Here is a 27,996-nt window from a genome sequence, read left to right as displayed (position 1 = left end):
CTGCCCTACCAAGTGAGCAATAGCTCAACTGTGGAAACATTTAGGTGGTTATCGGGTGGTTCCTGGGCCGAAGTCACGAGCCTCCGTCTCTGTAGGCGGATGCAGGTTGCCTGGGGCTCCACAGTTATATTGTGAATATTGCTGATGTTAAATCTGCCTACTTTTCACCCAGTTCTTGCGGTTGTCTTTTATTGAACATGTACCCCACAACTTGGATCAGTAAAACGCAGCTAGCTAGCAAAGATAAAAGAAGTTTCTGTATCGCCAATATGCAAGCAAAGTGGAAACATGATCAGAACTAGGCAGATGACATTTGTCAAGGAACATCTGGTCAATATAGCACAGCAGGATTTCATTTTTGTTTTGACATTTGGCCCCTCTGTTAAACACACAAAATGCCAACAAAAATAGCAAAAAATGCGATAAAAATTAGATTTTTGCATACTGATAGAATTGTGATTTTTACATGAATCAGCGTTCCCCCACTACTCGTAACTGTATTTGGCAAAGTTTGTTCACAAATCCCAAAGTATCCTCAACACTTTTCTTGCCTTCATCACACAACCCATCTGGCCCACTGCTGGGGTTCACCAGTGGATCGCACACAAGTCAGAGCTTGAAAGCCACTATATGTCTGTTTCCCAAGATACATAGTTGGTATAGTATAGTATTTTCAGATAAATGTATGGCATTCTAGCAAAAAGGTATATGCTTTCTCTTCTTGAATAAAACCTGTGTTATATGTAACAAAGATGATAGATGAATGAGGATGAAAAGATTGTTTCTAGACCATTTAAAGTAATGCCAAAACGAAATTAGAGATTCAATTATGTCTTGGAGGTCAATATTGACACACATAGAATAGCTTTTGTTTTATTAGAAAATCATAATACCATAATCCTACTATAACGGCAATCAAATCACATGCATAATTTATAAAACAGTTTAAACTGGAGTAAAATCTGGAGCACAAACTCCAATATTCCGCTTTAGTTCAAAATTTTGTTGCGTGAATAGCTGCACAGCACAACCGCGTGGATTTCTTCATCGAGTATGGTTTGTCAATGTGCAATGTGGAACATAACTAAAGAACATAACAGACTGTATGGAAAAATTGACACTACCAAAAGGGCTTTCATTAGAATATGGGTTCATACCTGTTAGCACTGCAATGAAATAACACTCATCAGGATGTAAAAGCTCAAACAGTCTATGAGTTGTTGTCAGTCTCTAATTTTATCACCAACAACGCTGCGTAAGGTTTTGTCTCTTCATGATAATAAATTAGAGCCACTGTTTCTAGATTGAACAAATTCTGTATGCAATACCCAAGATCACAGCAACAAGCATTTGGATATTCTGTTCCGGGTGAATTTTGTTTTAAAAATTCCGGTTCAAGTCTTCTAGTTGGAAAACTGTAAATAACTATATCTGGCAAGATGATGAAATGATGATGAATTAAATGTCTGTATATTCTGTCAGACATTCATTTATATGAAACAACACTCAACAGTCATGTCTGAGCAAATTATTAATGTGACTTGCATTTTGGGGAAATAGCAGGCAAAAACATTGACACATTTGCAACAGAATTTAAAAACAGCTGGCTTTAAAAATAAAACAGAAAATCAGGTTTAAAATTGGCGAAGAAAATATGAGCAAGAGATTTTTGAACAACTCAAACCATTTAAAAATCCATCCAGTTTCAGTAAACACAAGCAGTATTCTTCATTGAGCTCGCATCTAAAAAAAAAAAAAAAGCTTCCCGATCCCTCAGAAAGGCGTCTGATCAGCACTCTATCCGGTAAATAAATAAAATGACACATAAGTATAAACATGCATGCTCAGCACTGCGTTGTGGATGACCTACAGCTTTCAAGCCCACATGCATGCTTTGCACATGTGGGGGGGGGGGGGTGCGTTTGCGTGTGCGCAAAAAAAAAAAAAACTATATGCGGTTGATTTGTGCTACTGTTGTATTTGAAAGTGGGGCTGCATGAGGAAGGGAAACTGTCCACTCGAACTGTTGGGATTTTGGTCTTTCCGTCATGTGCGTGGCGTTCCTCCATGACTGTCAAGGCTTCACCGGTTGGATGGACAGGAGGCTACCGAATTTGAAGTGTTGGATAACGGGGAACTTCTCCAGACACTGGAATCAGAATTGGGTTGGAGATGGGTAGAAGAAAAGAGGGGGAACGGGGAAGGTGTGGGGAGATGGTTGGAGAATGAGGGATAAATGAAGGGAAGAGTGGAGGGAGAAAGAGAGAAGACAAGGAGAAAAGTGTCAGAATGCATACTTCCTTTGAGGTACTTCAAAGTGTGGTGAGCTCCAGGACCTGAAGGAAATTCCTTCCATTTTTAGGCAGATGAGTTCTCTACCCTTAACTTGATATCACTGTATTGTATTTTTTTTCCATTATTTGAATATTTAGTAGCCACTTTGAACAGATTAATCACTGCCATATGCTTCTATTGCATCTTCAAATGTATCTAAAGGTGATGTAGCTGTACATGAATAAATATTTTGTGTGAAGTTGATGGCAAAATTTGATGGCAAACTGGTGATAGTAGGAGGGGAGGGACAGAGAATTCATAACTCATCATAATGGAGAGCAAAGACTAGCAAAAAGCACTAGAAATCTTATTGGAAGCTATATTTAACATAGAAAGAAAATATCATCAGAGGAGCATTCCAGACCAATGTTCCCTTTAAGCATTTCGTTTTGTGACCTGCAGTACATCTAATAATTTCCCACATAATACCAAATAATATCTTGTCATTCATCGCTCCATAAAGTCCCCAAAAATGAGTAGATATAAGCAGGTTTGGTAAGTTTTTGTACACATTTGATATTAGAAGCGGGGACTTTGCCATAGCTGTAGGTTTTAGTGAATCGACTGGGTCGGGGAAACTTTGAAAATTTGCAGTGGGAAAGAAACCGGAGCGAAAGTAGAGCAGCGAGAGTGAACAACAGGCCAGAAAAACGGCTGAAAAAGAAGTGGAGCCCAAACCCTGTGTGGGGCCAGGAGAGGGAGAGAGGAATGCAAGTCTGCTGATGGTTGCTCCAGGCTCGGAGGAAGGTCGGGACAGAGGGAGGGAGGGAGGGAGGGAGGGAATGAAGGGAAAGGCAGAGGAGGAGGGGGAGGAGGAGGAGGAAGAGGCGGGGGAGGTAAAGGCAGACAGCTTGGCCCCTCAGCTCTCTGGGAAGACTCACAGGCCCGGGCTCTGGAAAACACAGGATGTGGGCATGCAGGCGGGGAGAAAGGGGGTGGGGCGTGTCTCGCACACACACACACACACACGCACACACACACACACACACGCGCGCACACACACACACACACACACACACACAGACACACACACAATTCCACTCCCTCCATTCCTCTCTTAACCCTTGCCTGCCACCCTCCCCGGGAATCATTAACTCCGTTTTTCTAGTCAAAATCAAACACCGAGGCCTTCAAATTACTTCTTAAAATACATTTTTACACACGTGCTTTTATGTAATTATCTTATTGTTTCTGACCTCGCATTTATGGTTTAATTTATTTTTTCTTGCCTTGCTTCCGCTGCTTTTGCCGTCGATTTGATCTGTTCTTTTATAAGTCTGATGAAATTGTTGTTTTGGAATAAATAAATCAGGTTAAAATGTACAACTTTCAATAATGTTTATAAAACGCTATAAAAACTTGCTTGCGGTAACACTTTACAATAAGGGTTAAGGTAAGTTAAGGGTTAGTTAATGCTTAATAAGCATTAACTGACCCTTAATTAACAGTTAACTAATGTGTCTGGTAATCATTTACTAATGGTGTTCATGTTAACTAAGGTATTAATTTATACATTATTAGTCATATTTATATACTATTAAATAATGTATAAATTAATACCTTAGTTAACATGAACATCATTAGTAAAAGACACATTAGTTAACTGTTAATTAAGGGTTAGCTAATTCTTATTAAGCATGAACTAACCCTTAACTTAGTGACCCTTATTGTAAAGTGTTACCAGAAATTCTAACTTTGTCCTCATTGATAAAGACTTTTACTATTGAACTGCAGTGTACTGTGCTCACTGTAGGCATGCTTCAAGCCTTATTAGGTGCTTGGGAACATCTCAATAGGAGTTGTGTGTAGTTACACTTTTTGCCATTCGCAGTGCTTGGGGGAATTATGGTATGTGCTCTTTAGGCGGCGCAGAGTCCCTATAGCCCTGCATAAGGACTCCAAATGCAATTTTTTTCAAACATGTTTGATTTTGTTGCCCAGTCTTGTCGGACTCGTCTGGTGTGAAGCGGTACAACTCATCGAGACTGAAATCTGAGAGTGACACTGGCAACAACCAATGGGAGTTCAGATACAGGGGGAAGAAAAAGAACCGCAAACAGACCAGTCGTTAAGTCTGAACTTCTCTAGAACTTCTTTTGAACAGTCTTGTAGTCTGCCCTAGGTGTCAGGCTAATCGCTCTTTGCAAAAAGCGCAAAAAAACACACTACCAAATGTGCTTAAGCAACATTTCATTTGTACATTTGTATTATACAACAGCTTTAACTGTCCTTTGCAAACATGTGAGAGCAATTTTAAATAGCCATTACATCAGAACTCAACAGGTCATACCGTAAATCTCCATTGCATTCCAACACAATGAAATGTGCATTTGAGCCCTTGCATTCATGTGCGTAGTATACGATACGCGCATTAATCGACTGATCTACCAAAATACCCCAAATCTATTAATGAATAATAAATAAAAGAAGAGGTGGGGACTCAATTCACAAGTCACAATATTAATTGCTTGAGGCTACTTGACTTGGGTTCTGGTGACTTGGGACTTGACTTTGACTTGTACTCTGATGACTTGAAAAGGTTTCTAAAGTCTTGACTTGAGATCTTGTGTTTGTGTAAATGACTCAGATTGAAAGTGATGAGATTTGTTCCAGCAGACGACTGAATTGAAATTCTGTTTTCTGAATTTGTATGGAATGATTGAATTTATTGAAGCTGAAACTGATTCTAGAAATCAAACTCATGATGCTCTTACCAAGTTTTTATCCTATTAAAACCATATTGCATTGAAAAGTCCTAGATATTTAGCTTTCTTTAAGATATTAAATTGATACTGGACTCTTGATTTGTTCTGACTTGACTTGCTGTTCTACATTTAGACTTGAGACTTGACTTGAGACTTGTGCCTCAAGACTTGAGACTGACTTGAGACTCGAGCAAAGTTGACTTGGTCACACCTCTGATAAATAATAAAGAATAATACCAAAGTTTGATCATTTAACTTTTCAGAGTAAACAGAGTCAACCCTTCCATTGCCATCATCTCAGGACCATTTTTGTAAATAAGAATAAGACTGTTTTGGCTGTCTGTCACTAGATTGTACACCCATTCTAAAGCATGGGACTGATTTGGGATCAAGTGGGTCCATCGATTTTATCCTCCCGAATTTGTGAAGGAGAACGAGAGTGAGCGAAGCTGATGTACCTCGGCCTTGTACATTTTTATCAGGCCCTGGTTGACTTTGGCCCAGGTACCAACGGCGCTGATGTTCCACAGCTGGTTGGAGTGCTCAGCGAACGGACCCGTCTTCATCTACAGAGCAGGAGAGAAAAGAGTGACAAAGAGGAGGCGGAAGGGTAGGGGGAAGAGTGAGAAATCACCATGTAATCATGTAATTCGTGAATTTGTGGTGAGAACTATCCCGGAACACGAGCTTCGGAGAACGTAAACTGTACTACTTCGTCTCTTATTACATCCGTCTTAACAAAGCACAACACTGCCATCTAGTGTTTCGGTGGTGTACGTGCACAGTCAACAACGCGGAACCGTAAATGCTCACACCGCCGTATAATTTTCCCTTCACTGTAATCAACGTATAGCTAAAAAAAAATGTACAGATCAACAAGCAGGGTCCTGTCTAGGCACCTCTTTATGATAGTGCAGCATGTTAAAACTGGCTTTGACGTCAGCTTGATTATACTGTAGGTTGCAGATGAAATTAAATTAAATAAAATCTTATTTTGTTCTATTCTGCATGTGTGAAAGTGGCTGTTGAGAGCAAGTGAAAAAAGAAGCGCTATGCATTAGTGATGCGCAGATTGATTAATAGTGGCTGGATGGCTGGTGGGTGAGAAAGAATGAGTTAAGCATACTTATTATTATTTAGAATTCATCATTTATAAAAGGCCTATTGTTGCCACAGTGTTTACAGTATATCGCCTGTTAATAGACATTGATTCTGGTCTCAGTTGTCTTGATGTAGATAACTGGCAAAACACAGTGACATCACAGTGACATCACATTGAGATACAATGGAGTTTAAGCAGAGATTTGTTCAGTGATCTATCATGCTCTTAAGAAAGGACTTCTTTCTAGACTCACCATTTTGCATGGATGTTCAACAATCATACAGGGAGAAATCCATCAAACAAGAGGAAAAGACACCAATTTCTCCACCAATAGTAGCCTCAATAGACCAGAATGCAATGCAGCCACAAGACTTGCTGCGTTTTGAGTAAGAGGAGTGACTCTTTCTCCAAAGGGAAAACTTTTGAAGGCAGGTTAAGTGAACATGGGTACAGCAAAAAAGGTAAATTACAACAATTTATCACAAAATAAAATCTGGAATGCATTGAGCATCACAGACTGATGATGTATAACAGTGTACCAGTATCCAAGGGTGGATTTTCCCTTAAAGTGGGACTCTTTTAATAATGTAGTGCACTGGTTGCACTTTACGTTGGCCACCACCTGCTGGACCTTTCTCTTTATGCGGCAAAAAAGTAATTTCCACATCAGAAAAGGAGGCAGTGTTTTGTTTGTTTGTCGGAATGTAGCTATTAGCCTTTCCTGTAAAATACAGGCTATACCTCACATTGTTGCTCTGACCAACACATGTAGAGCTGAAACAACACTGATAGAGTTTGGCTTTGAGAAGAGTGGCAGTAATATTTATTCCAGATATATTTATTCCCATGAGAATTAGAGTATTGGAAGTTTTTTCATTCTCTGTAGTAATGATATGAATTGTCCATTCACCAGAAAGTTACTACCATTGTAATATAATGTAAAATGGTTGGCATATTTAAGATGCCTATATAATGGTATTAAAGCTATTATCATTATTATTATTATTAGTATTATTATATTAAACTATATTACATTACTTATACTTACTTTTCTTGTTTTCTGTGTATTCTACTGATGTTTACAATTCATGTTTTTTCATAATTTTTCATAATTTTCATTTCATTTCATATTTCTACTTAATACACTGTAGTGCTGTAATTGTAAATTGTGTTATGATAAAAAAAACAAAAAGTTACCATTTGCTCTATTCTTAATTATACTGTATTTCTTCTTTGCTGCATCTGACTATTTTGTTGCTGCAATGACTCACAGGGATCTGATCCTATCTTAGATGACTAGGACACTTGCAGTAAAGTGTCTTCTAATTCAAGTCTTAAACAAACAACATTTTTTCTTGGAAAAAAAGAAAACATACGCTGCCTGCCAAAGGTGTGGGGACATCTCATTGAAGGTTCTATGTTTTTCATTCTCTTAAAGCCATTTTGATCTAAAGGCTTCTGCTTAAATGCTTGAAGTGTGTTTCCTAGACAAATATAAATAGTGAAGTTGATCCTGTGTATGAATTTCTTTCCAAAGCCTTTGCCTTTCCATCAAGGCAAAGGGCGGCTACTTTAAAGAATCTAAAATATAAGATAGTTTTGATTTCTTTAACACTTTTTTGCTCGCTGAATAATTCCATTTGTGTTATTTCACAGTTCTGATGTCTTTACTGTTATTCTACAATGTGGAAAATAGTTAAAAGTTTGGGGACACCACAGTTTTTCTCTATTTTGACGGGCAGTATAAATAAAACTTAACTAAATGAATGAATGAATGAATGAATGAATGAATGAATGCATGCAGTGTGCGCTATGGACAGTTTTCCCACCACCTTCTCCCAAGAGAGCCTGTCTGACCAGGGCAGGAACCCAGACCCAGGCTCTGGCTTCCCCCGGGGGCATTCCATTTTAACCCCCACACCCCCCCACACACACACTCCCCTCCCCCACCCCTCCCCCTCCAACACACACACACACACACACACTCCACTAGACTTTCCAGAGCCTTGCATGAGAAGAGACGGGGGGAGGGGAACGGAGGAGGGAGGCAGGGAGGCAGGGAGGAATGGGGGTGGGGTCAACCCCAGAGTCCCTTGAGGAAGGAGTGATTCACAGCAGCATGTGGGGAAGGAAGTGACTCATGTGAGCTTAGGACTCGCTCGCTCGCACACACACACACATACACACACACACACTATCAGAGAGAGAGAGGGAGTGTGGTGTGAGAGATCCTTGTGTGTGAATTACAAAGAGCGTGAGTTCTAAGTATCCACATATGCGTGAGTGAGAGCAAAATACTCGGGTCTATGCATGGGGCGTTGCATGCTTACAGGCCTCATCTGAGAAATAGTAAACAAAAAAGGAAAAACATAGTGAAGACTAAGCAAGGCCACTGATAGAAAAAAAGGGAAAGAATTTAATGTGAATCTACCAATAAGGAGAGAACTGCAAAGAAACATACAAATTGTATTATCATATTTGTATTACTATGCCTGTGAGGACCTTCACTGACTTCATTCATTCCCTAACCTTAACTCTATCCGCTATGTCTAACCCTTAAATCTTATACAAAGCTAAACCCTAATCCTATTCTTAACCCTTACCTAAACCTAAACTAATTTTAACTCTTACCTATACTAATTTTAAAGACCTTACCCTAACCTGCCCTAAACTAATCTTAACTCTTACCCTAAACTATACCTAAACTAATCTTAACCTTTACCCTAAACTAAACCTAAACTAATCTTAACCTTTACCCTAACTTAAACCCAAACTAATCTTAACCTTTACCCTAAACTAAACCTAAACTAATCTTACCTCTTACCCTAAACTATACCTAAACTAATCTTAACCTTTACCCTAACCTAAACCCAAACTAATCTTAACTCTTACCCTAACCTCTCCTAATCTCAACTCTTACCCTAAACTAAACCTAAACTAATCTTAACTCTTACCTTAAACTGATTTTAACCCTTACCCAACCTCCCCTAAAGTAATCTTAACTCTTACCCTAACCTCCCCTAATCTTAACTCTTACCCTAAACTAAACCTAAACTAATCTTAACTCATACTCTAACCTAAACCATAACCCGAAACTAGCTCCTTAAAGAAGTGAGCAGCAGCAAAATGTCCTCACTTGAAGGATATTCTTCCTCATCTTTCTGTCCTTGTAAGGACATTTGGTATTCATTTGGTATTCAAGTATAGAAATATCAGAAAACATACACATACACAGAGAGAGAGGGGGAGAGAGAGAGAGAGAGACAGAGACAGAGAGAGAGAGAGACAGAGACAGAGAGAGAGAGAGAGAGAGAGAGAGAGAGAGAGAGAGAGACCAGGAGAAAGAGGGAAAAGGCCAGGGAGGAAATTCTACAACATCAGTCACAGCCTTCCCCTACTCCATCTCTGTAGTTCCCCTCATTTTCCTCCGCCTCACCTCTTTTCCCTTCCAGTTTGAGAAAACTGTAGCACAACAAGAGGGAGACGGACAGAAAACAAAGACCAAAAGCAGTAATAGAGGGGGGAAACAGAGCGACAGAGAACTGAGAGTAGAGAGAACGATAGAAAACAGAAACACAGAATCGAGAAAGTCACAGAAGTTACAGAAGAAGAAAAAGTCAGTGAGGCAAAAAAAGAGGAGGCAGAATGGAAAGAGAGTGATAGAAGAAGAGAAGGCCTTTCTTGACACAGCAGCAGCATCCTTTCATAACCCAGCTGGCTATGAGGAGGAGGAAGAGGAGGAGGAAGAGGAGGAGGAGGAGGAGGAGGTAAGTCTGGCTGGGAGGGAGGAACAGGATGTAGCTGCACAACCTACACCCACCTCTACTTCCGTTCCCTCCTTTTCCTCAAAAAAAAAAAAAAAAAAGTTCCTGCTCTGGCAGTCTACCACATGGATCCCTTTGCCTTTTCCTGGGCTTATTGATGTAATGAGAGAGATTTTTTTTAGGAATAGAATGGGAGGGGTGAGGCTGATGTTTCTGTTAAAAATATATAATAAAATAATTAGGATGCCTTCTGAATAACATTTTCTCTTAACAAACATTACAAAATTTGTATCCGTACTTTTGTATTTTGCAGCCATGGCAATCAAGATTCAAGATTTCCTTTTATTGTCATTGTACAAGTCCAACGAAATTGCATTCTCAGCTCCCTGAGTTTGATGCATAACAACTAAACAATAAACAAGTAAATTAAATTAAATAACTGAGTGCAAAAACAGTGTATAAAGTGTAGAACTTTAGTGCGTAACTTAAGAGAAGTTAAATTAAAAACCTAAGAGTGGTTTGTTTAAAACCGAAGAGCAGTTAGGTAAAAACATAAGTAGTAAAAAAAAAAAATAGACATTTTTCAAGTCATCCCCTTATCTCTGTCATCCCTTGATGCGTTTTTAATTATTACTTTATGAAGGATTGAGTTAAAGTAATGATATCTAATAAGTAACTAATAACTAGTAACTAATCCCAATGGGTAAATTTGGGCATTGCAGCAGCAAATAGTGATGAAAAATCCACGTATATGCAATATATGAAAAATTAGGAAAATGAATACATTAAGAAATACAGTATTCAGATTCACAGGTTTACCATAAATATGTAGAGAAAAGTAAAAAGTATACACCTCAAATATATTCCAAAATGTGTAAGTATGTATGTGCATAGATGTATAGGTATATGTTTATATGCCTGGAATGCCTGGGATTGTACTCAGTGTGTGTGTGTGTCTCTCCTGCCTCACCTCGTTAATGAACTTGATGCACTCCAGAAACATGTAGTCTGGGTGATGCTCGTTCACCACCTTCTCATCGATGAAATGCTTCGGCTCCACTGTCGGGTGATCTGAGGGGGGGGGGGGGGGGGAGAGAAAAGTCCGGGTGTAACTGCACATGTGCACCACTGGGTGTCACCGTTGACTTTCCCATGTGAACGATTTCAAGTCGAGCTCCTTCTCTGTCTGTATAAAGCCACTCGGAGAGAAACAAACGGCCTCTAAGCTGACTGAGATGCCTTTATATGTGTGTCGTTTTACTTCCATACTAGCTCATTCAACCTGTTTGCACAGTGTCATGTAATATTCAGTTGTAATATCGGCCATAGCCCGAGCTTACAATTTCCTTTTTCATTTGGTTTGCAGCGTGCTATTGTAGAATTAATATTTAAGGAGTGAAACAAAATGTGCTATGGGATTCTCTCTCTCTCTCTCTCTTTTTATATATCTAACCATCTCTCTATTCACCCCACAGTTGGACAGCCTGCTCTCCGTAGTTTGAGAACTTTAGGCAACTTACAAAGTTTTATACTTGTGGGTGCTGGTCTAGACCCTTCAGTCAAATGGATTTCATGCACATCACAAATTCAGAAATTCTTGAAATTCTTTATGTTGATTAATTGCACACGGCCACACACACACACATGAATTTTCCTATTCTGTCAATACAACCACCAAAATCACTACTCTACTCTATACAGATCTGTCATGCTTGCTTCTCATAGTTTTTATTGAACTGGGGAAGCAAGGCTCTTACCTACAAACTGGGAGCTGCCCCATATGAAGGGGAGGAACTGGAAGTCGTCCAGGCCCCAGACACCCTGGCTTCCAGCTGGCTCCATTCTGTAGGTCTTCTGCAGCTTCCGCATGACTGCAAGATACCTGGAAGACCAGCATTTAGTTAGATACCTTGTGATACCTGAGCATCAAGCATCTGGCCAAATACACACATCTGGCTAAACACACAGATTAAAACTGTTCCTCGGCTGATGTGGCCATCGATGGTGTATCAGATACACATAAGAAAGGAAGGTCAGTTAGAGAACAAGTCGTTTTTACCTGGAGGAGATGCCTTGTCAATGGGTTTAGGGGTTGTTTAATGGGTTTAGGTTTATAAGACACATATACAGTACAGTATATTTGAACAGGTTCACCAAGATTCATCATGTTTGGACAATCTATCATGAAAAAAATATGTGAACAAGTTTTAAAGAGCTTGGTCCATAGATGCTGCTGGCCGATTTTGGTGGTAATCGGTCAAACAGTGAAGGAGAAGATGTTAAAAATGTGTTTTTCAAAAAATTAAAAATATCTCACAGATTTTTACAGCGGACCTTGAGGGTCATTGAGGCAAAATTTTAGAGTAAAGACAGCTGGATGTGTGTGCCAAGTTTTGTGTAACCCGGACAAACAGTGTGGGAGATACACCCCTTTACACTTTGTATATTTTACCTTAAGTAACAGCGCCCCCGTCTGGCTGATGAGTATTTAGGTTTAGGTTCAGGAGGATCATATAGATTCACCCTCACCTTTTCCTCTAATGTCCAGGCACCATTTCTACACAGACGCTCACCTTATTTTAGCATAAGGAATGACTACATCAGATCCTGTGTATTGGAAAAAACAAACGAAACACACTGATGCCTTATTATTGCTTACCATAAAGCAAACACAGGCGAAAGTAGCCCACCTGTTAAAAACTTTAAAAATGATTGCCAGCTGATCATCGACCCTGAGAGCTCCAACCTTGCACAGGCAGCAAAGGAAGGCGGCAAAAGCAGCTTCGTGACCTGGAAACACACACACACACACACACACACACACACAGAGGATTTAAAAGATGCAAAGTGCAGAAGCAAAATATGACATCCTCGAACATGAATAAGTGTAATCTTCTGGACGTGGCAGTTAATATGCTGAATGAAAACTGAGAATAATGTGTCCAAAAAAGTGTCATTTCATTGTTTGTGAATTTTGTTATGAAAATTCCAAAATAAATAGCCAACTTGTCTTGAATCACTCCAGCTTTAATTAGGGAGATCTTTTTTATTTGAGAAAAATGATTGAAAATATCAAATTTTCTTTCAAATGAACATTAGGATCGGCAAGCGATGGTTAAAAACACAAGTTGTCATTACAAATATTCATCTCAAATGAAATGGAAATATTTTGTATGTTTTGATTGACGTCCACACAGTATTTTGGGAGGTGGGATAGGGCTACATCCAAGATTCAAGATATGAACACTTTCAAAGCTTTTTTTGGTCATATTTTCCGACACTTTTAATACATCAATTTGTGGAGAACAGTATGAAAAGTCCATGGTTAAAGACACTATGCACTCTGAGCATCAGATATAATAAACCAATCATAAGGTTGTCACATTCAGGTTGGTTTTCACAGAGATATTCCTACCCAAAGGTGGCCCGAAAAGTTGCGAAAGTGAGAGGCAGAAGCTATTATTACAGGTGTGGAAAAAGTCACAGCGTAATTATTCATATTATTAGCTGCATCAAAGGGAAGCTGCTTGTTTCCATATCAGAAGAGTTCTCTGCTTTACAGGCTATGATGCTGGGCTGGAAGCTGTTAAGTACGCACTCTGGTTACTCCCTTTGTTGGATACAGCAGAGTGGACTAAAGGCTCATTCCACATATTACACTGTTCAAAACAACTTCTATTTCTTTTCCTTTTGTTAATTGCAATAAAGATATCTAATCGTTGCCTTCCATCGATGCACAATAACTACAAGGCTAAAGGCTCCTCTTTCTTGCTTCTGCACATCCCAGCTCAGAACATTTTTTCTTTTTTTTTTTTTTTTTTTTCTTTTTTCAGTTCAAGGATTTTAAATGAGATTGATTGCTACTCTACAAAGAGCCGCCTGATCTTCAAGCCTTTATGCGAGGAAGGATGCACAAAGGGATGAATGTGCCTTGATGTAGACCAATATCATCACATCATCTGCTCTAGAATCAGTTCAAACTTTCTTATATTCTGCACATTAACAGAAAATGGAATCAGTGAGTAACTTTTTCAGCCATCTGAAAGTTTCGGAAATGTATGCATTATATTATCTATAATCATTAGGGCTGCAACTAATGATTATTTTCATTGTCGATTAATCTGTCGATTATTTTCTCGATTAATCGATTAGTTGTTTGGTCTATAAAATGTCAGAAAATGGTGAAAAATGTGGATCAGTGTTTCCCAAAGCCCAAGATGACGTCCTCAAATGTCTTGTTTTGTCCACAACCCAAAGATATTCAGTTTACTGTCATAGAGGAGTAAAGAAACCAGAAAATATTCACATTGAAGAAGCTGGAATCTGAGAATTTTTGACTTATTTTTCTTAAAAAATGATTCAAACCGATTAATCGATTATCAAAATAGTTGGCGATTAATTTAATAGTTGACAACTAATCGATTCATCGATTAATCGTTGCAGCTCTAATAATCATCATGCTGTAAAATACAATACTGGTCATAGTACCAGCTCAGCATAAAAATCACTGCATATGAATCTTTTATGTGAACAATAAACTTTTATAACACAAGATGTTTTGTTTTCCAGTATTCATAGTTTATGTGAGCTGGTGGCATGACCTCTATGATCCTCCGCTGTTATTATTTTCATCAATGATAAATATCCTCTCCATCTGCTCCGACTCCTCCTTTTTAATATTCTGGTTCAAAAATACACGGCTGTATATCACCATCAAAACCATGTACTGAGCAAAAATATAAATGCAACATGTAACGTTTTGGTCCCATGTTTCATGAGCTTTTTCCACAAAAAAAGCTTATGTACAAACTTGTTTACATCCCTGTTAGTGAATATTTCTCCTTCGCCAAGAATGATTTGCTTCTATGAACTGTAAGAAATTAAAGTCTGCAAAAGTAAAATTGTTGCATGTGGCGTTTATATTTTTATTATATGAATACTGGAAAACGATATAACTCAGAAAGGTATGGCATTGTTTTTTTTTTTTTCTTATAAGCATTTCTTGTTCATATCAGTTTACATTACTGTATATCAGGTAACAATATTACATTTTTTTATTATTTGAATATTTTAATAGTGTAATAACTAATAATTTTCACAAGTCAATTAGCAAAATAATTAAAATGTGGTTCTTATTCAAATTAGTATACACTGCCCGTCAAAAGTTTGGACCCAACTTATTGAATGCACTATGTTTCTCATTCTCTTAAAGCCATTTTGATCTAAAGGCTTCTGCTTAAATGCTTGAAATGTGTTTCTTAGACCAGTGGTTCTCAACGTGGGGTCCGGGGACCACCACGGGTCCTTGAGGGAGTTCCATGGGGTCCCCTGGAAATGTATGAATTGTTAAACTCATTTACAAGAAGCACAATTAGAGAATGAAGAACAAATATAGACTATTTTGATCATAGTTTCACTGTTATCTCTTTACCTACAATACAGATTGTCATGGGATTCTGGACAAAATCATACCTGACAATAAAAATATTCTCAGATTTGGACAAAATCTCATCAATCTGGGGGTCCGTGGCCCTAATGTGGACTAAGTTAGGGGTCTTCTTTCCAAAGCCTTTGCCTTTCCATCAAGGCAAAGGGCGGCTACTTTAAAGAATCTAAAATATAAGATAGTTTTGATTTGTTTCACACTTTTTTGCTCACTGCGTAATTCCTTTTGTGTTATTTCACAGTTTTGATGTCTTTACTGTTCTAAAATATTCTAAAATATGGAAAATAGTAAAAATAAAGAAAAATGTCATGTCCCCAAGCTTTTCATGGGCAGTGTATAATAAAAAATAATATGTGACAGTGTTGTGGAGTGCATCACTGCACCTCCTGCTGTTCAGATAGAGAACATTATTTGAGCTCCAATTCCCTTGGTTACATTTGGCAGAAGCCACGCTACGAGGGTGTTCGGGTGCACATTCAGCAACACCCGGGAAACAACTGAGTGTAAAAATAGGATTCATTCACTCACTACATCTACACACACACACACACACACACACAGCACTATTACCTGTTCCGTAGTCTATCCTGGTGGAGTTGCCCACAGCCTCTTTCAGATACACTGCTATCTCCGGAGCTGCTGCCTGCTGCTCCGCTGGAAGCACCGTGGACACCAAGGCCTCTGCTTCCTACACACACACACACAGCACTCGGTGGTCAACATCAGCTGTCGGGTGCAAGGGGGATCTAGACGAAGAGCGTGTGGCTGTGTGTGCGTGAGTGTGTGTGTGTGAGGGCCAAATTGAAAACATTTGGAGGCTTTGCAAGCGGATTGAGACACCTGTTTTTTTTCTTGTTGAAAGTGGGAAATCAAAATGTTCCCGTGACTAGGCTGTTGTGTGTGTGTGTGTGTGTGAACCCACCTGGTCTAGCTTGGCGTACCAGGACCTGTAGGCTTTATTCCCAAAGCGGGACGGCTGGTCAACGGGAGGGGTTTCGTTTATCCAGCGGTCCAGCGTCCCCAGCAGATCTAGTAGCTTCTCCACTGTCTGTCACACAACAAGTAGAAACAGCCTCTGTATGGACAATGGAGACTCACATAGACATACTGTATGTTGTTATCTGCAAATATTCTGCCACTAAAGACTTCAGCGGCTTTTTCTCCCTGTTCATTTTGCTAGTGAACTAAGGGAGACAGTGAGGAAAAAAAGGAGCGAAATAAACCAAGAAATGGCTGAGAAAAAAAGAAAAGAAAAAAAAAGAAGATCAGTATGTTGTTTGAAGGCCCCAGACTGAGCCTGGACCTCAATCCTATCCTTTTTGATTTTTAAGAAATGAATAGCTTTTTTGTTTTCACACTGATATTAAAATGAAACAGAAAAAAGTCAGATTTAATGGGTTTTCATTTCAGGCAATACAACTTCTGTGAGCCTGTCTTCAAACAGATTCACATCAACTTTATTCTGATACAAAGCACAATACAGATCATTTGTAAATGATTATGCAATTTGTGATCAATCACTAGTTTATCAAGTATTCATAAATTGGTAATTGATCTTTACTGAACCATTTGTGATTCAATTGTAATATTTAGCGTATGTTTTAGATGATCAACCTTTTAATTATTCAGATAAAACATAACCAAGCTTCTGACAGCTTGGTACTAACAATGCCAGGGTGAGGGGGTTGACTCTCATTGGCTACCCACACTTACAATAGCATAGTTCTTATGTAGTATAAATAATATATAAGGTACACATATTATAATTTGATACTGCTTTGTCCTGCCCGTGACCAGAAGTTGTTGTTATGGTTTAAACACTCTAACCTACATAGTAATATTCCCAACTGTTTACGATGAAAAAAGATCAACAGTAAATATTGATTTGCATTCATTAGCTAGAAATACCAAAGTTATGTGTATTACCTCTTGTGACTTGAGTAAAAACCCATCTGTGGAATGAGCCACATGTTGCTGATTTGTACATAGGATGTTGATTTGAATTATTAAAAGGTGGAATAAGATTTTTACTGCAATACATTATATAAAACATATCTGCGAGGCTTGGTAGGGTTCCTGACCAATTAACAATGATTACTTGTCCAGCTGCTGATGTCTGGCATTCTAAACACACTTTCCGACCCATACTCTGGTTTGGAACAAAAACTCCTTAAGACACTCCCAAACCAAATTCTTTGCGATCAGAGTAACATGTGGTTAGGGAATGAAAGTCAACTTAGTTCCCAATTCCTCCTAATACATTTTTCGTTTTAATTTCTATTTCATGACCTGTTTCTTTCCTCTGCATGTAAATACTGAATAAGTGCGAGTACCAGTGAAGTACAGCAGGTCGGCCAGCCAGTAAGTTTAGTAGTGTCTTTTTCCTTCGATTTTCTGTTGATAAAGTTTGCGTTTCTGTAGGTGTCTGTTGACTTCTGTTTATGATAGAATGCTAAGAACTTTCCGTCTGATTAACTTTAACTGTTGACAATATATGGTTTTGAGCACTTTCCAAAATTGCAATGACATCAACTATTTTGGTTCCATAGCTTGGTTCCAACCAAGTAAGTGCCAACTACTCTCTGGTAGATAGTCATGTGGAAACCATAATGAGAAACATGCTTTTATAAGCCATAGATAAGGTAGACAACATACCTCAGACACTGGGTATTCACACGTGAGCTTCTTCCCCTTCACACCTTCATTCAGCGTCAGAACGAAGCCCATGTAGTCTGCATATGCCTTTAAAGAGGGGAAAGAAGTGTTGGAAACTGCAAGGCATCTTTGTGTGTATGTATGTATTTAGTTGTACTTCTAGTCTAGTACTTCCTGGGCACTTTTTTCCATATTGAGAGGAAGGCAGAGAGGGACACAGCAGTGAAGGTTCAGACCAGCATAGGTAGATATAGTTCCAGAGTGACTGTAGTTGACAATTTCATACTTAAGAGTAAGGGCAGTTTTGTTAAAATAGACAAAACGGTACCAAAAATTATAAACATAAAACATTAGAATTGAGAATAAATCCCTAAGACTTTCTATTTACTTTCTATATAGACGTTTCTATTGTGGCCGTGTAAGACAGCATTAAGGACAGGATGTGGCATAATGACAGAATGTAATGAAAAATACAGCAATACATTAATAGAATCTTATCAAGAAATAAAAATACCATGTTGTCAGACAACAAAAAAAAAAGTGAAATCCCAGTCATTTTTAAGCATCAGCTTGGAACCATCCAACCTGGAGACTGTCTTATGAATATGAGGCAAGCTGTTTGACAATCTGACAGGAATCAAATCTGTAGAGAAGCCTGAAATGCCCTTACGTATTTATGCACAACACCATGAGCAATTCTATGTAGAAATCCAAAATCAATTTGACAAGAATATTTTCTATTTACAACCACCTGAGGCTCTTAAAATGTTATAGGTGAGTTCTCAAGGGGATATTTTAAGGTGCTTGGATACTTTTTGTTTCTAAAGTGTGGGGTTCAGGATTTGCTACGTCAAGATTAGGTCACGAATCATAGTGCAGTGATTTTAAAAACTACAACTGTTAGGGAGGATTATGCATTTTGTAAAGGGGGGCCAGCAAAATGCTAGAGGCTTGGGATAACAGTGACTGATGGTAGATTTGATGATATTGCACAGCCATGCCTACAGAGACTGAGAGTATATGCTGCAATGAATGAGACCATCACAGTTTTTACTTGAATGGATGGCTGATATTGAAGAACAGGGATCATTTTGTGTCAGTGAACATCAAAGTTTTGATGCACACATGGACAGTGGCATGTTAAAACTATTTCTCCACATAACGAGCAGGATAAACTAGCGAAAGAGGCCGTGTTGGCAAATTACGAACAAATAAGTCCCTTTAACCGGTTACACTAACTTCACAAACATAGGCTGTTTTCACATGCAGGGTTGAACACTAGTCTACCACTGTACTTGAGGTCAGTGTAATAACACTTTATGATATCTTCATGAAATGTCCAAAGTCTACCACTGTACTTGTGGTCAGGGAACACACTCATGACACAGTTATGACGGTCTCGTGACAGCCACTGTCAAATAGGCCAGTTTAATGTAATGTTAACACATACAACCAAAGGGTTTATTTGTGTTTGATAATGAAGTCTGTCATAACATATGTTTATGACAAGTTATGTCCCTTTGGTTAATGTCAAGTTGTCATGACAGAGACAGGTTAGAGACATCTAGAACAGTGTCAACGTTGCATTGAAAGTGACATTATCAACTGAATGACAGTTAATGACAACAGTCATAAACATTCATAAAGTTTAATTCATATTCATGTCAGCTGTCATGACAAAGTTATGACAGCGTTATGTCAGCCTTATTCACCCCCCTTCAAATAAAGCGTTACAAACTAATTTATCATACCAATCACGTGATCATCATCAATCAAGAGATTTGACTTTTTTCTTAAAAAAACAAAAGAATAAAATGCTGGTTTAGCTTATAGAAACTAAGGATATATTTAAACAACACAACTAAAATAACAAATAGCATCTAAAATAGACAGTCAAATGCGTCTCACGGTGGTCATAATCGTTATGGTTTTTAACCGTGATATATAGTAATACTGGTTATTATCCCATCCCTATCCCTACGTTCCTGCAAGGAAGCGTCACTACACTGGGCTACAATGGAAATGTCTGAGAAGTTATGTGTGAAGCAATTCAAATGAATTAGACAAGGAGCTTATTTCAGTTCCAACCAATCAGGAAGCAGTACCTCACCGGCACCTGTTCTCAATACTCAACCCTAACTGCAAAGTCTACAACTCCTCATGTGGCCTAAAGACTGGACCACCAGTGTAGTCAGACCATACAGCGTACAGATGTGAATGAAAGATGTGTGACCTTAACCAGAAGTGTGATAATCTGAGAGCTAGGCCACTCCATTTGCATTCCCAAGGACGGTGGAAGGATTTTCCTTGTCAAAAGACCATAAAATACCAATAAACATTTCGGTCTCTGGCTGTCTTTGAGGCGCCAGAGTGTCCCAGTTCAGTTATATCGGCACTGGCTCTTGCTCTAATGCATATATGTACATTAGAGTGAATTTTAGAGAATCACAAGGAGGATCAGGCGTGAACCAGTGTGAATCAAGTTTGTTTGTATCAAGTTTGTGTTCGCCAGGGACTCGGGGGGGACAGGGGAATTATCTTGCGTGTAAAATTCCTTCATCTATTCTTGTCATGTATCCATCTGTTACTATCACACCTGCCAGGCTTTGAATTCCTTGTAGAGATCGGGATGGTTGTCAGACAGATGCTTTGCTAAATTAAATGCGTTGCCAGGCACAGTAATATCTTCAGCTTCGCCTTTATAATTGGCTTTGTAGGAAAATACTGCCAGATTTCACTTCGAGCGCCATGCTTCTCTACAAGTTGGGGACAGGTAGTGCGATCAACTGCTGCCATTTCAAACTTTTCCCCCCTTTCTCCACGAGGATACTGAGCTATGCGACTAGCTCTCTCACTTCCACACACAGGCCACTAGGCACACCCACTGCATCACCATTCCCTCTAGTCCTGAAAGTGTAGAATTTTGCAAAATGCTGGTATATTACCATTTTAAAATTTTGGTACCATGGTACTTGTATTGTACCGGTAAACCCCAGAACTCTAGCCTAGAGTGACCCTCACAACCACTCTTCCCTTCAGCTCCGTTGGGAGTGCGCATGGCATTCACCAGCCTATAAGTTTGGTGGCCCTGCTGAGCTTGAGGAGAGCTCCACGGCATCCTGAGGAGCAAGCTTATCACCTTTAGTAGGGCAGAGTACAGCAGGAGGTAGATGAGAGATAGGGCAAGGAAGTGGGCTGCTTTCATTTAAAACCCCTTAGAGTTTACCAAACAGCTGTTGGGGAAGATACTCAGTCATCATCATGCTCCATCCAAAGACGAGATGAACCATCATCTCAACAACACCTGACGCAGCAAGTGAGCATGACCTGCAGTACTGCAGTGTCCTGGTAGATCCCTTGGGTCCCAACACTGGGTTCAAATGCAAAGAAGCCACTTGGATGAAGATCCAAGAGGTTGTCTAGGCCAGACTGCAGACCCTGGACCAAGTGTATATACAAGATATACAAAAGACATCCCAAACATAAAGTGACATTAGATCAACGAACTAGCTACAAACCACCTCCTGGAGGCTACAGAGGCCTAAAAGACTAGAAAAGCAGGCTTGTGACTGGATTGTGAGCAATTTGAATTCCTAGACTCACTGGGAAATATTGGTCGGGAGGGTAAATGAATAACGCTCTACCCCTCTACAACTGCTGTATAGGTGCCACTGAGCAAGCTAATTAATGCCCAACTGTTCCAATGAAGCGCCTTAGTGCTGACAGTAGAAAACTGTGGTTGTACTGGCAAGCTCCCAGGTGTGAGTGAGTGGTGAGAGCCTTCCACACATAGAGCCTGCAAGTTTGCCATGTTAACTGTGTTTGCCGTTTTCCCTGTTCACACTCTTAGCTATTATCCATAAACAATTCTGTGGAGAATGCGTTCACATATGACATGACGGTCCTGGGTAAGTGAGGTAAGGCCGGATGTTGTGTTTAAGGTAGACATCACTTTTTATTGTTTTAGAAATAGATAAGGAGGTCCTAGGTCCTGTGGTACCAAGTTTCTCCTACTATTATCAATGTGCATATTAATCTCATCTAGTAGCTCCCTTGTCTTGGAGTCTTGTCTTCCATCCAATATCAATATCACATATTTGAAAACCAAAAGATTTGCTCACTTCTCCGATTTTCAAGTCTCCCGCCCAAACAAATATTTGCCATGAGCAAGCTGCAGAATGAAATATGCCACCCGAGAGTCTCTTGTGATCGGTTCGCTCGCTCTATGTGAAAGCGGATTACGTAAGATTGCTGTAACCTTTTGTGTGCTTCACTTGGGAATCTTACGGGTTTTGTTCACACTAGCATCGCAGAGGAAGTATCTGGGAATTTCACTAGGTCTGGAAGAGGTAAATTCCCAGATCAAGATGTCCAGGATATGGACTCCGGCTCCCATTCACACCTGACCCCCGACAGTAAATTTCTGGAAGATTTCTGGGTGAATTGCATGTGTGTGTGCTCTGGGCTAAAGGTGGTCTGGTTTACAAAAAGTGTGAAAGGTGTGTGCATTGGAAGTCTCAAGAGCAGAATTAGTTTGATATGGAATTGCATGTGTCCCATGTGGAGCCTAATGGTAGAGTGGATTGATAGAATCTTTGAAAGTGTTTCTTCAAGTGGAAGATTTAGCCTAAGCATAATGGTGGCTATAAAAGTTAGGATATATAGAGTAAAGTAATTACTTAAAAACAGGATTAATCACTATGAATTCTTACTACCAATACTTTATAATAATTAATACTTTATCCATCAAAGATAACAGGTTAGGGGAAAACTTGCTAGCTCATGTGTTTACAATTTAGTCTTGTTATCCTGTTAGCATCAACACCAAACATCCAAATCGGAGAATCGCTATGATATTCAATGGTGAAGTTACTGCTTTTCTTTTTTGTTTTTTACCTCAGGGAGGTCAAGAGAGATGCTAAATTAACTTAAATCTGTTGAAAACTGGTGGATGTTCAAGGCTATTTTGAGACATACTGGTCACAACTGACATCACATTGCATACTATGGTGATTTCTCATAATCTGGTTTCGGTATTGTTAGGACACACCATGGTAAGTCATAAGGGGCAAAAGGAAGGATTTTAGGTCACAGGATGGAACTTACTTGAGATCGTTTCCACTTGCCCATGTCAAGAACCATACTGATTTCTTTCTTGGGTATCATGAAGGTGGGATTGGCTGGGAGTTGAGATGCGTCATCCTCAGGAGAGGATCCTGAAAATCCAAAGTGGAGACAATTTTCATGAATTGATTACAGAAACATAAAAAGAAAGCTCAGATATGCAAGCAGATATTGCACTCAAGTGACTGTTCAGTTATGTGATAGCTGGCCTTTCCAAACAAATTGATGCTGTATTCAAAAGTATTTAATATTGTTATCGCTTGCTGTAACCTGATTTGATTTGGTGTTTTTAGAATTAGGTGTAACATAGCTGTGGTAACACTAGTCTGAATACACAATAACTGGGCTAGCTAGTCATTTAAACATCAAAGACAGGTGAACAGCTTTTATAAACATGTGCATAAACAAATACATAAAACTCATTTATTCCATCCTTATCTTTCAGCTTAGGTTATAGCCTAATATTAAAATGTTTGTGTTACATAATTTGTGGATATGTAAAAGGGCTATGTGGCATTGTGGTGGAGAGCTGCTATCTTCCTACTCATTGGCACCAGACAGCACTGAGTGGGAGACAAACAGGTAGCTCCAACCTGAGGCCAGCTACTGTACATGGAGCTAGCTGAGCTCATTACATGGAGCTCACCAGAGACAAAGGGCCGTTGCCCTCAGTGCATAGCACAAGAAAGGCGAGTGGGTGATTTTGTTGGCCGGCTAGTGGCCTGGCTCAGAGGAGACAAGTTCACTCATGGAGTCTTACAGCTTCAGTTAAAAATTCACAAACAATTTACTTAGGGACCATATTACACAGCCCTACATAGGCCCTTTTCATTCCCCCAACAACAATAAACTTTAAAATACTTGACTAAAGACGTCATAGCTTAATTGCAGTTGCTTACCCAAAGCCATTACATTGCTGACCTGACAAGCACTACCCTGTAGATAAATAATTCTTCAGAGATGGTTCCATGAAAGATCCAAAAGGCACCTGTAGGACACTTATGACACGTTCAGATTATGGGCTACAAAAGCTACGAAACGGTCTTGCGTACCAACTCTGCTACATTGTTGCCAAGGGAGCAGAAAAGTGTTGCCTGAGTGGTTGTTGACGGTTCATGACATCATCACCTTGGGTACACCAGCTAATAATGTCATACTGTCTTTGCTTTGCATTTGTCGTTTTTATTTTATTTAGCAAATAGGCTAGTCGTTCTTGTTAACTGAAATAATCCAGTAAATAATAATGTAAACATAACTACCCTACTCTACCTTCCCTCTAGTCTGATTTGTTTGCACTTCACCGCATCATCAGAGTGTGGGAAAAGTTGAAGCCAGCTTAACTTCAATTTGTAGCTGCACATGGCGAACACACTGCTACATTTTACGCTCTGCTTTGTGTGGCCAGCTTCCATTGAAAATGAATGACCTATTGCTTTGTAGCCCGTAATATGAACGTACCATTAGAGCTCTTCAGGGTTGTTGGTTACTGACTCAATGCACACCATCTACAACTGAGCACTGTCAAACTACAAGTGTGGCAGAAAATGGAAATATAGAATAAAAAAGCAATGCATTTTGCCCTAGTTCTATTATAAGGCCCTTCGGTTTCTCACCCTCACTTACACACACTAACAGGTCTTATCGATGACCATGTGGACAGTTTTCCTACAAAGATACAAAATTAACTCAATCACATTGGTGTTACATCTGAATAACTGGTAGTGTTGTGCTAACAGGCTGTGTATGCAGTGAGTTCAATAACTAACAGAGTCGACATGGCTAGTCATTTTGTTGTGAGTAGTAAAACTTTGGTCACCTCTCTTCAGCTACCACTGTTTGTGTAATACTGCAATCTCTGTGCTACAGAAAGAAAAAAAGAACCATCTTGTGTCATTCAAGGTGATGTGCAGACTCACTGGGTTGGCTACAACTTGAGTGTTATATTTACCAATGAGAAGCATAATTTGGGACTTTTTGGTTTAATGTAGTCCTAGATATTTACACAGCACATTGGACTTAGAACAGCCATGAACTGGTTTGTAGTAGAACAGCGTGACAACCATGACACTTTTACGTCCTCATCAAACATGAAAATTGCATTGTAATTGAAAAAATTGCATCAGGCCAAGCGGCCAGAGTCTGCAGTCTTATCATCGGTGTCGACTGGTTATGGCAAATTGTGGCATCGCCATTCCGTAGCCTAAGCAATTTTAGGCTAATCTTTGGAAATGTAATCTTGTAGTTTTTATCATTATGATAGAGAGAAAAAAAATCCAGCAAAACTCACTAGAAATGTATTTGGAAATCATCAGAAGAGCATTCAGGACCATTGCTCCCTCTATGCTCATAGTTTGGTGACCTACATCTAATAATTTATCACAGTGACAAAATAATCATATCCTCTCAGTTACTGCTCCACTATGTACCCCGAAATCTAGTCAATATAAGATGATCTGGAGGTTTTGATTGCTAATCATAAACTTGGGGACTTGTTGCCATACCTTAGCGTTTAATGAACCCTTGACATCCCTGCCATAAATGGCATGCTTTTGTGAAGATTAATCTATAGGAAAGCAATTAATCTCCACATGAGAGAATGACTGATAAATCTCGATTCATGCATTTTGTGATGCATTGTTTCCTTGACAGTATTTGCCTGGTCCTAACCAGAATCCTTGACCCCAGCTACAGGAGGTCTAGCTGTCTAGGCCATTTCAGTATATCACAAGGTAATTCATCAGTGTCTTCATCTACCTGTGAGTAATGAGAGGGTTTGTTAACAACTGTTCTGATTGGGTGCAACTCTAGCCCCTATACATGCCACTCACTCTAATATGGAGAGAACGTCACGCCACGCCAAACATATTCAAAAATCTGACAATCTAATGTTGCCTTCATTATTGGCAAACAAACACATCCGATAGAACAATGCTTAACACTTTTTTACAAATGATTAGGAAACACTCTTCAATTCGGCATGCATCCAATACACTAGGCAGCACTCGCTTCAGTAAAAATTAAACCTTTATTATTGACTCGTCTGATATTTCCACAGTCTTCTTCCAACAAAATACAGCATGAGAAGCGGAGGCGAGAAATGTGAGCCACTGATGAAGGTGGCATTTTATTGAAAGTGCTGCTTAGGATCATCTCTATGCTGAATTTACCTGAATACCCCAGCAATTCGTCAAGTTTTAAGTCTTTGTAAGGAGTTTACGTGGCCGATAAGCAGGGGAGCATGAAACCGTTCGATTCTGAATGGAGATTGACGTGCCATTTTCTCTGCAACGTTACAAGAGTGAAAGGCGCTTTATTCATGCATAATGCAGACTGTCAAAACAATAACAACGTCGCCATAACGACACTGTTCTTGCTAATTCTCTCTTCATGCTAACACTACCCCGGGTGCAAAACTAGCCACAGAGTTTTTTTGTACACTTCAATAACGTTCACGTTACTTGACGTTGAATGCTTCATTTAGCTAACTACCGGTAACCAACAAGTGCTTAGATTGCAAGTCTAGCAGTATGCACATTTGTTTGGATAGCTTTGCCTGGGGGGACAGCACACACTAGTGACATGTTATCTAATGTAGCAAACATTAGCTAGTTCGCTGAATTATCCATGTGTAGTATAGCAACTGCTAACGTAGCTAGCTTCTTTTAACATGATAGCAAACACGAAATAGAAGTTGTTAATGCTAACAAGAAGCATTAAACTGACTCTGTGAGTTACCTGACTGATTTTCAGTTTCCGCCATGGCGACATAGGGTATTCCTCTTCTGCTTATTTCATTTCGGCAGACTAAAAGCTGCGACCGCGCGCTGCTGCCCTCCACAGTTTGAAATATATTCGACAGCCCGCCTTCCACCTACAATGACAGGAGGTTTTCAGTGAATTGACTCTTCTATCTCCTCAAAAATAAATAAATAAATGAATGAATACTAAAAAAAAAAAATACTAGTTTCGGTGAGTGAGTGGTAGAGAGACCGCGACATTCGAATCTCACAACTATCACACTTTCACCTCCGTATTGGAGATTGCTGTTTTTGCTGCTTCATTACTCTCTGGTATACCCAGAGGAACCCCACCTTGCACCCTGCTTGCTGTATTGTATTCAACGTTATGATTTCTACGATTAAGTGTGGTCTAATGTTTGACGTCCATTTATGCATAGGCCTATATATAGCACATACTGTATGTGGTTTATACATAGGCTACTTATATATCTACTTATATACACAATACATATTTCATATATTTAAGTAAGCACTCCAGACTATTAGTAACAAATCTAAGTGGCAATAGGTAAATTCATAAATGTTAATAATCCATATTCTTTCCCATACTTCGAATCTACTTAATGTTTTGACATTGTTGGCAGCATAGCTTAACAATTGTTTACATTCTATTATATTGCTTTTATTGTTTTATTATTATTTTATCATTATTCATCATGTCATATTCAGACTGTATGTGAAGGTTTGAGTGGTTAGAAGAGACCGACGTCTAGTGGTGAAAAGTAGTTACAGGGCGCTATTATTTTATATCTTTTTGTAATTATTATTTATTTATCTATTTATATGTTTATACAGTTATTTAGAATGTATTTATATAGATACAAAAGATTAGGATAAAGTACCATAATATTTACTTCTATATTTAAAGTGGAATATAGGCTATGTATGAGAAAAAAAAACTTTCCAGAATTTATCACAATTGGACATTAAAAAAAATCAAGTGGCAATTGTTCAGCACACTTTTTATTAAAAGCTTCAAGTACACGAAACATTCAAATACTTAATCAGAATAATACGAAATAGAACAAATAAAAAATGAAAAAATAATAATTTTAAGACAGATCAA

The 27,996-nt window shown here is 39.0% G+C and overlaps 1 protein-coding gene across 2 annotated transcripts; it reads right to left on the bottom strand.

The window, feature by feature from the left end:
• Positions 1 to 847: 847 nt before the first annotated feature.
• Positions 848 to 26,919, bottom strand: ptpa (protein phosphatase 2 phosphatase activator). Of its 2 annotated transcripts, XM_071541399.1 has the most exons (10): positions 26,866 to 26,919; positions 23,113 to 23,222; positions 18,007 to 18,093; positions 16,274 to 16,399; positions 15,922 to 16,039; positions 12,596 to 12,695; positions 11,663 to 11,787; positions 10,876 to 10,976; positions 5,498 to 5,605; positions 848 to 2,149 (listed from the first exon to the last, which is right to left on the bottom strand). In XM_071541399.1, exons 1-10 carry the CDS (start codon positions 26,888 to 26,890, stop codon positions 2,075 to 2,077), a joined length of 975 nt encoding a protein of 324 aa, XP_071397500.1. In that variant the 5' UTR covers positions 26,891 to 26,919; the 3' UTR covers positions 848 to 2,074. The 2 variants fall into 2 exon arrangements, with proteins under 2 accessions (XP_071397500.1, XP_071397501.1); XM_071541400.1 differs by lacking the exon at positions 5,498 to 5,605.
• Positions 26,920 to 27,996: the final 1,077 nt, after the last annotated feature.

The sequence above is a fragment of the Centroberyx affinis genome, unplaced genomic scaffold (assembly GCF_046629955.1).
Source record: "Centroberyx affinis isolate AG114_WGS23_722 - 3 ecotype Tasmania unplaced genomic scaffold, CSIRO-AGI_Caff_v1 ptg003861l_1, whole genome shotgun sequence".
Classification (NCBI taxonomy): Eukaryota; Metazoa; Chordata; class Actinopteri; order Beryciformes; family Berycidae; genus Centroberyx; species Centroberyx affinis.
Note: the sequence above shows the minus strand (reverse complement) of the source record. Positions and strands in the feature narration are given on the sequence as shown.

Excerpts from the sequence above, each read along its gene's own strand:
- ptpa (XM_071541399.1), bottom strand. The coding sequence starts at position 26,890 with ATGGCGGAAACTGAAAATCAGTCAG. Across the intron at positions 11,788-12,595 it reads ATTTTTAAAGTTTTTAACAG|GTATCTTGCAGTCATGCGGA; the intron begins GTGGGCTACTTT and ends CTGGTCTTCCAG. Across the intron at positions 10,977-11,662 it reads GGGCAGCTCCCAGTTTGTAG|ATCACCCGACAGTGGAGCCG; the intron begins GTAAGAGCCTTG and ends CCCCCCCCTCAG.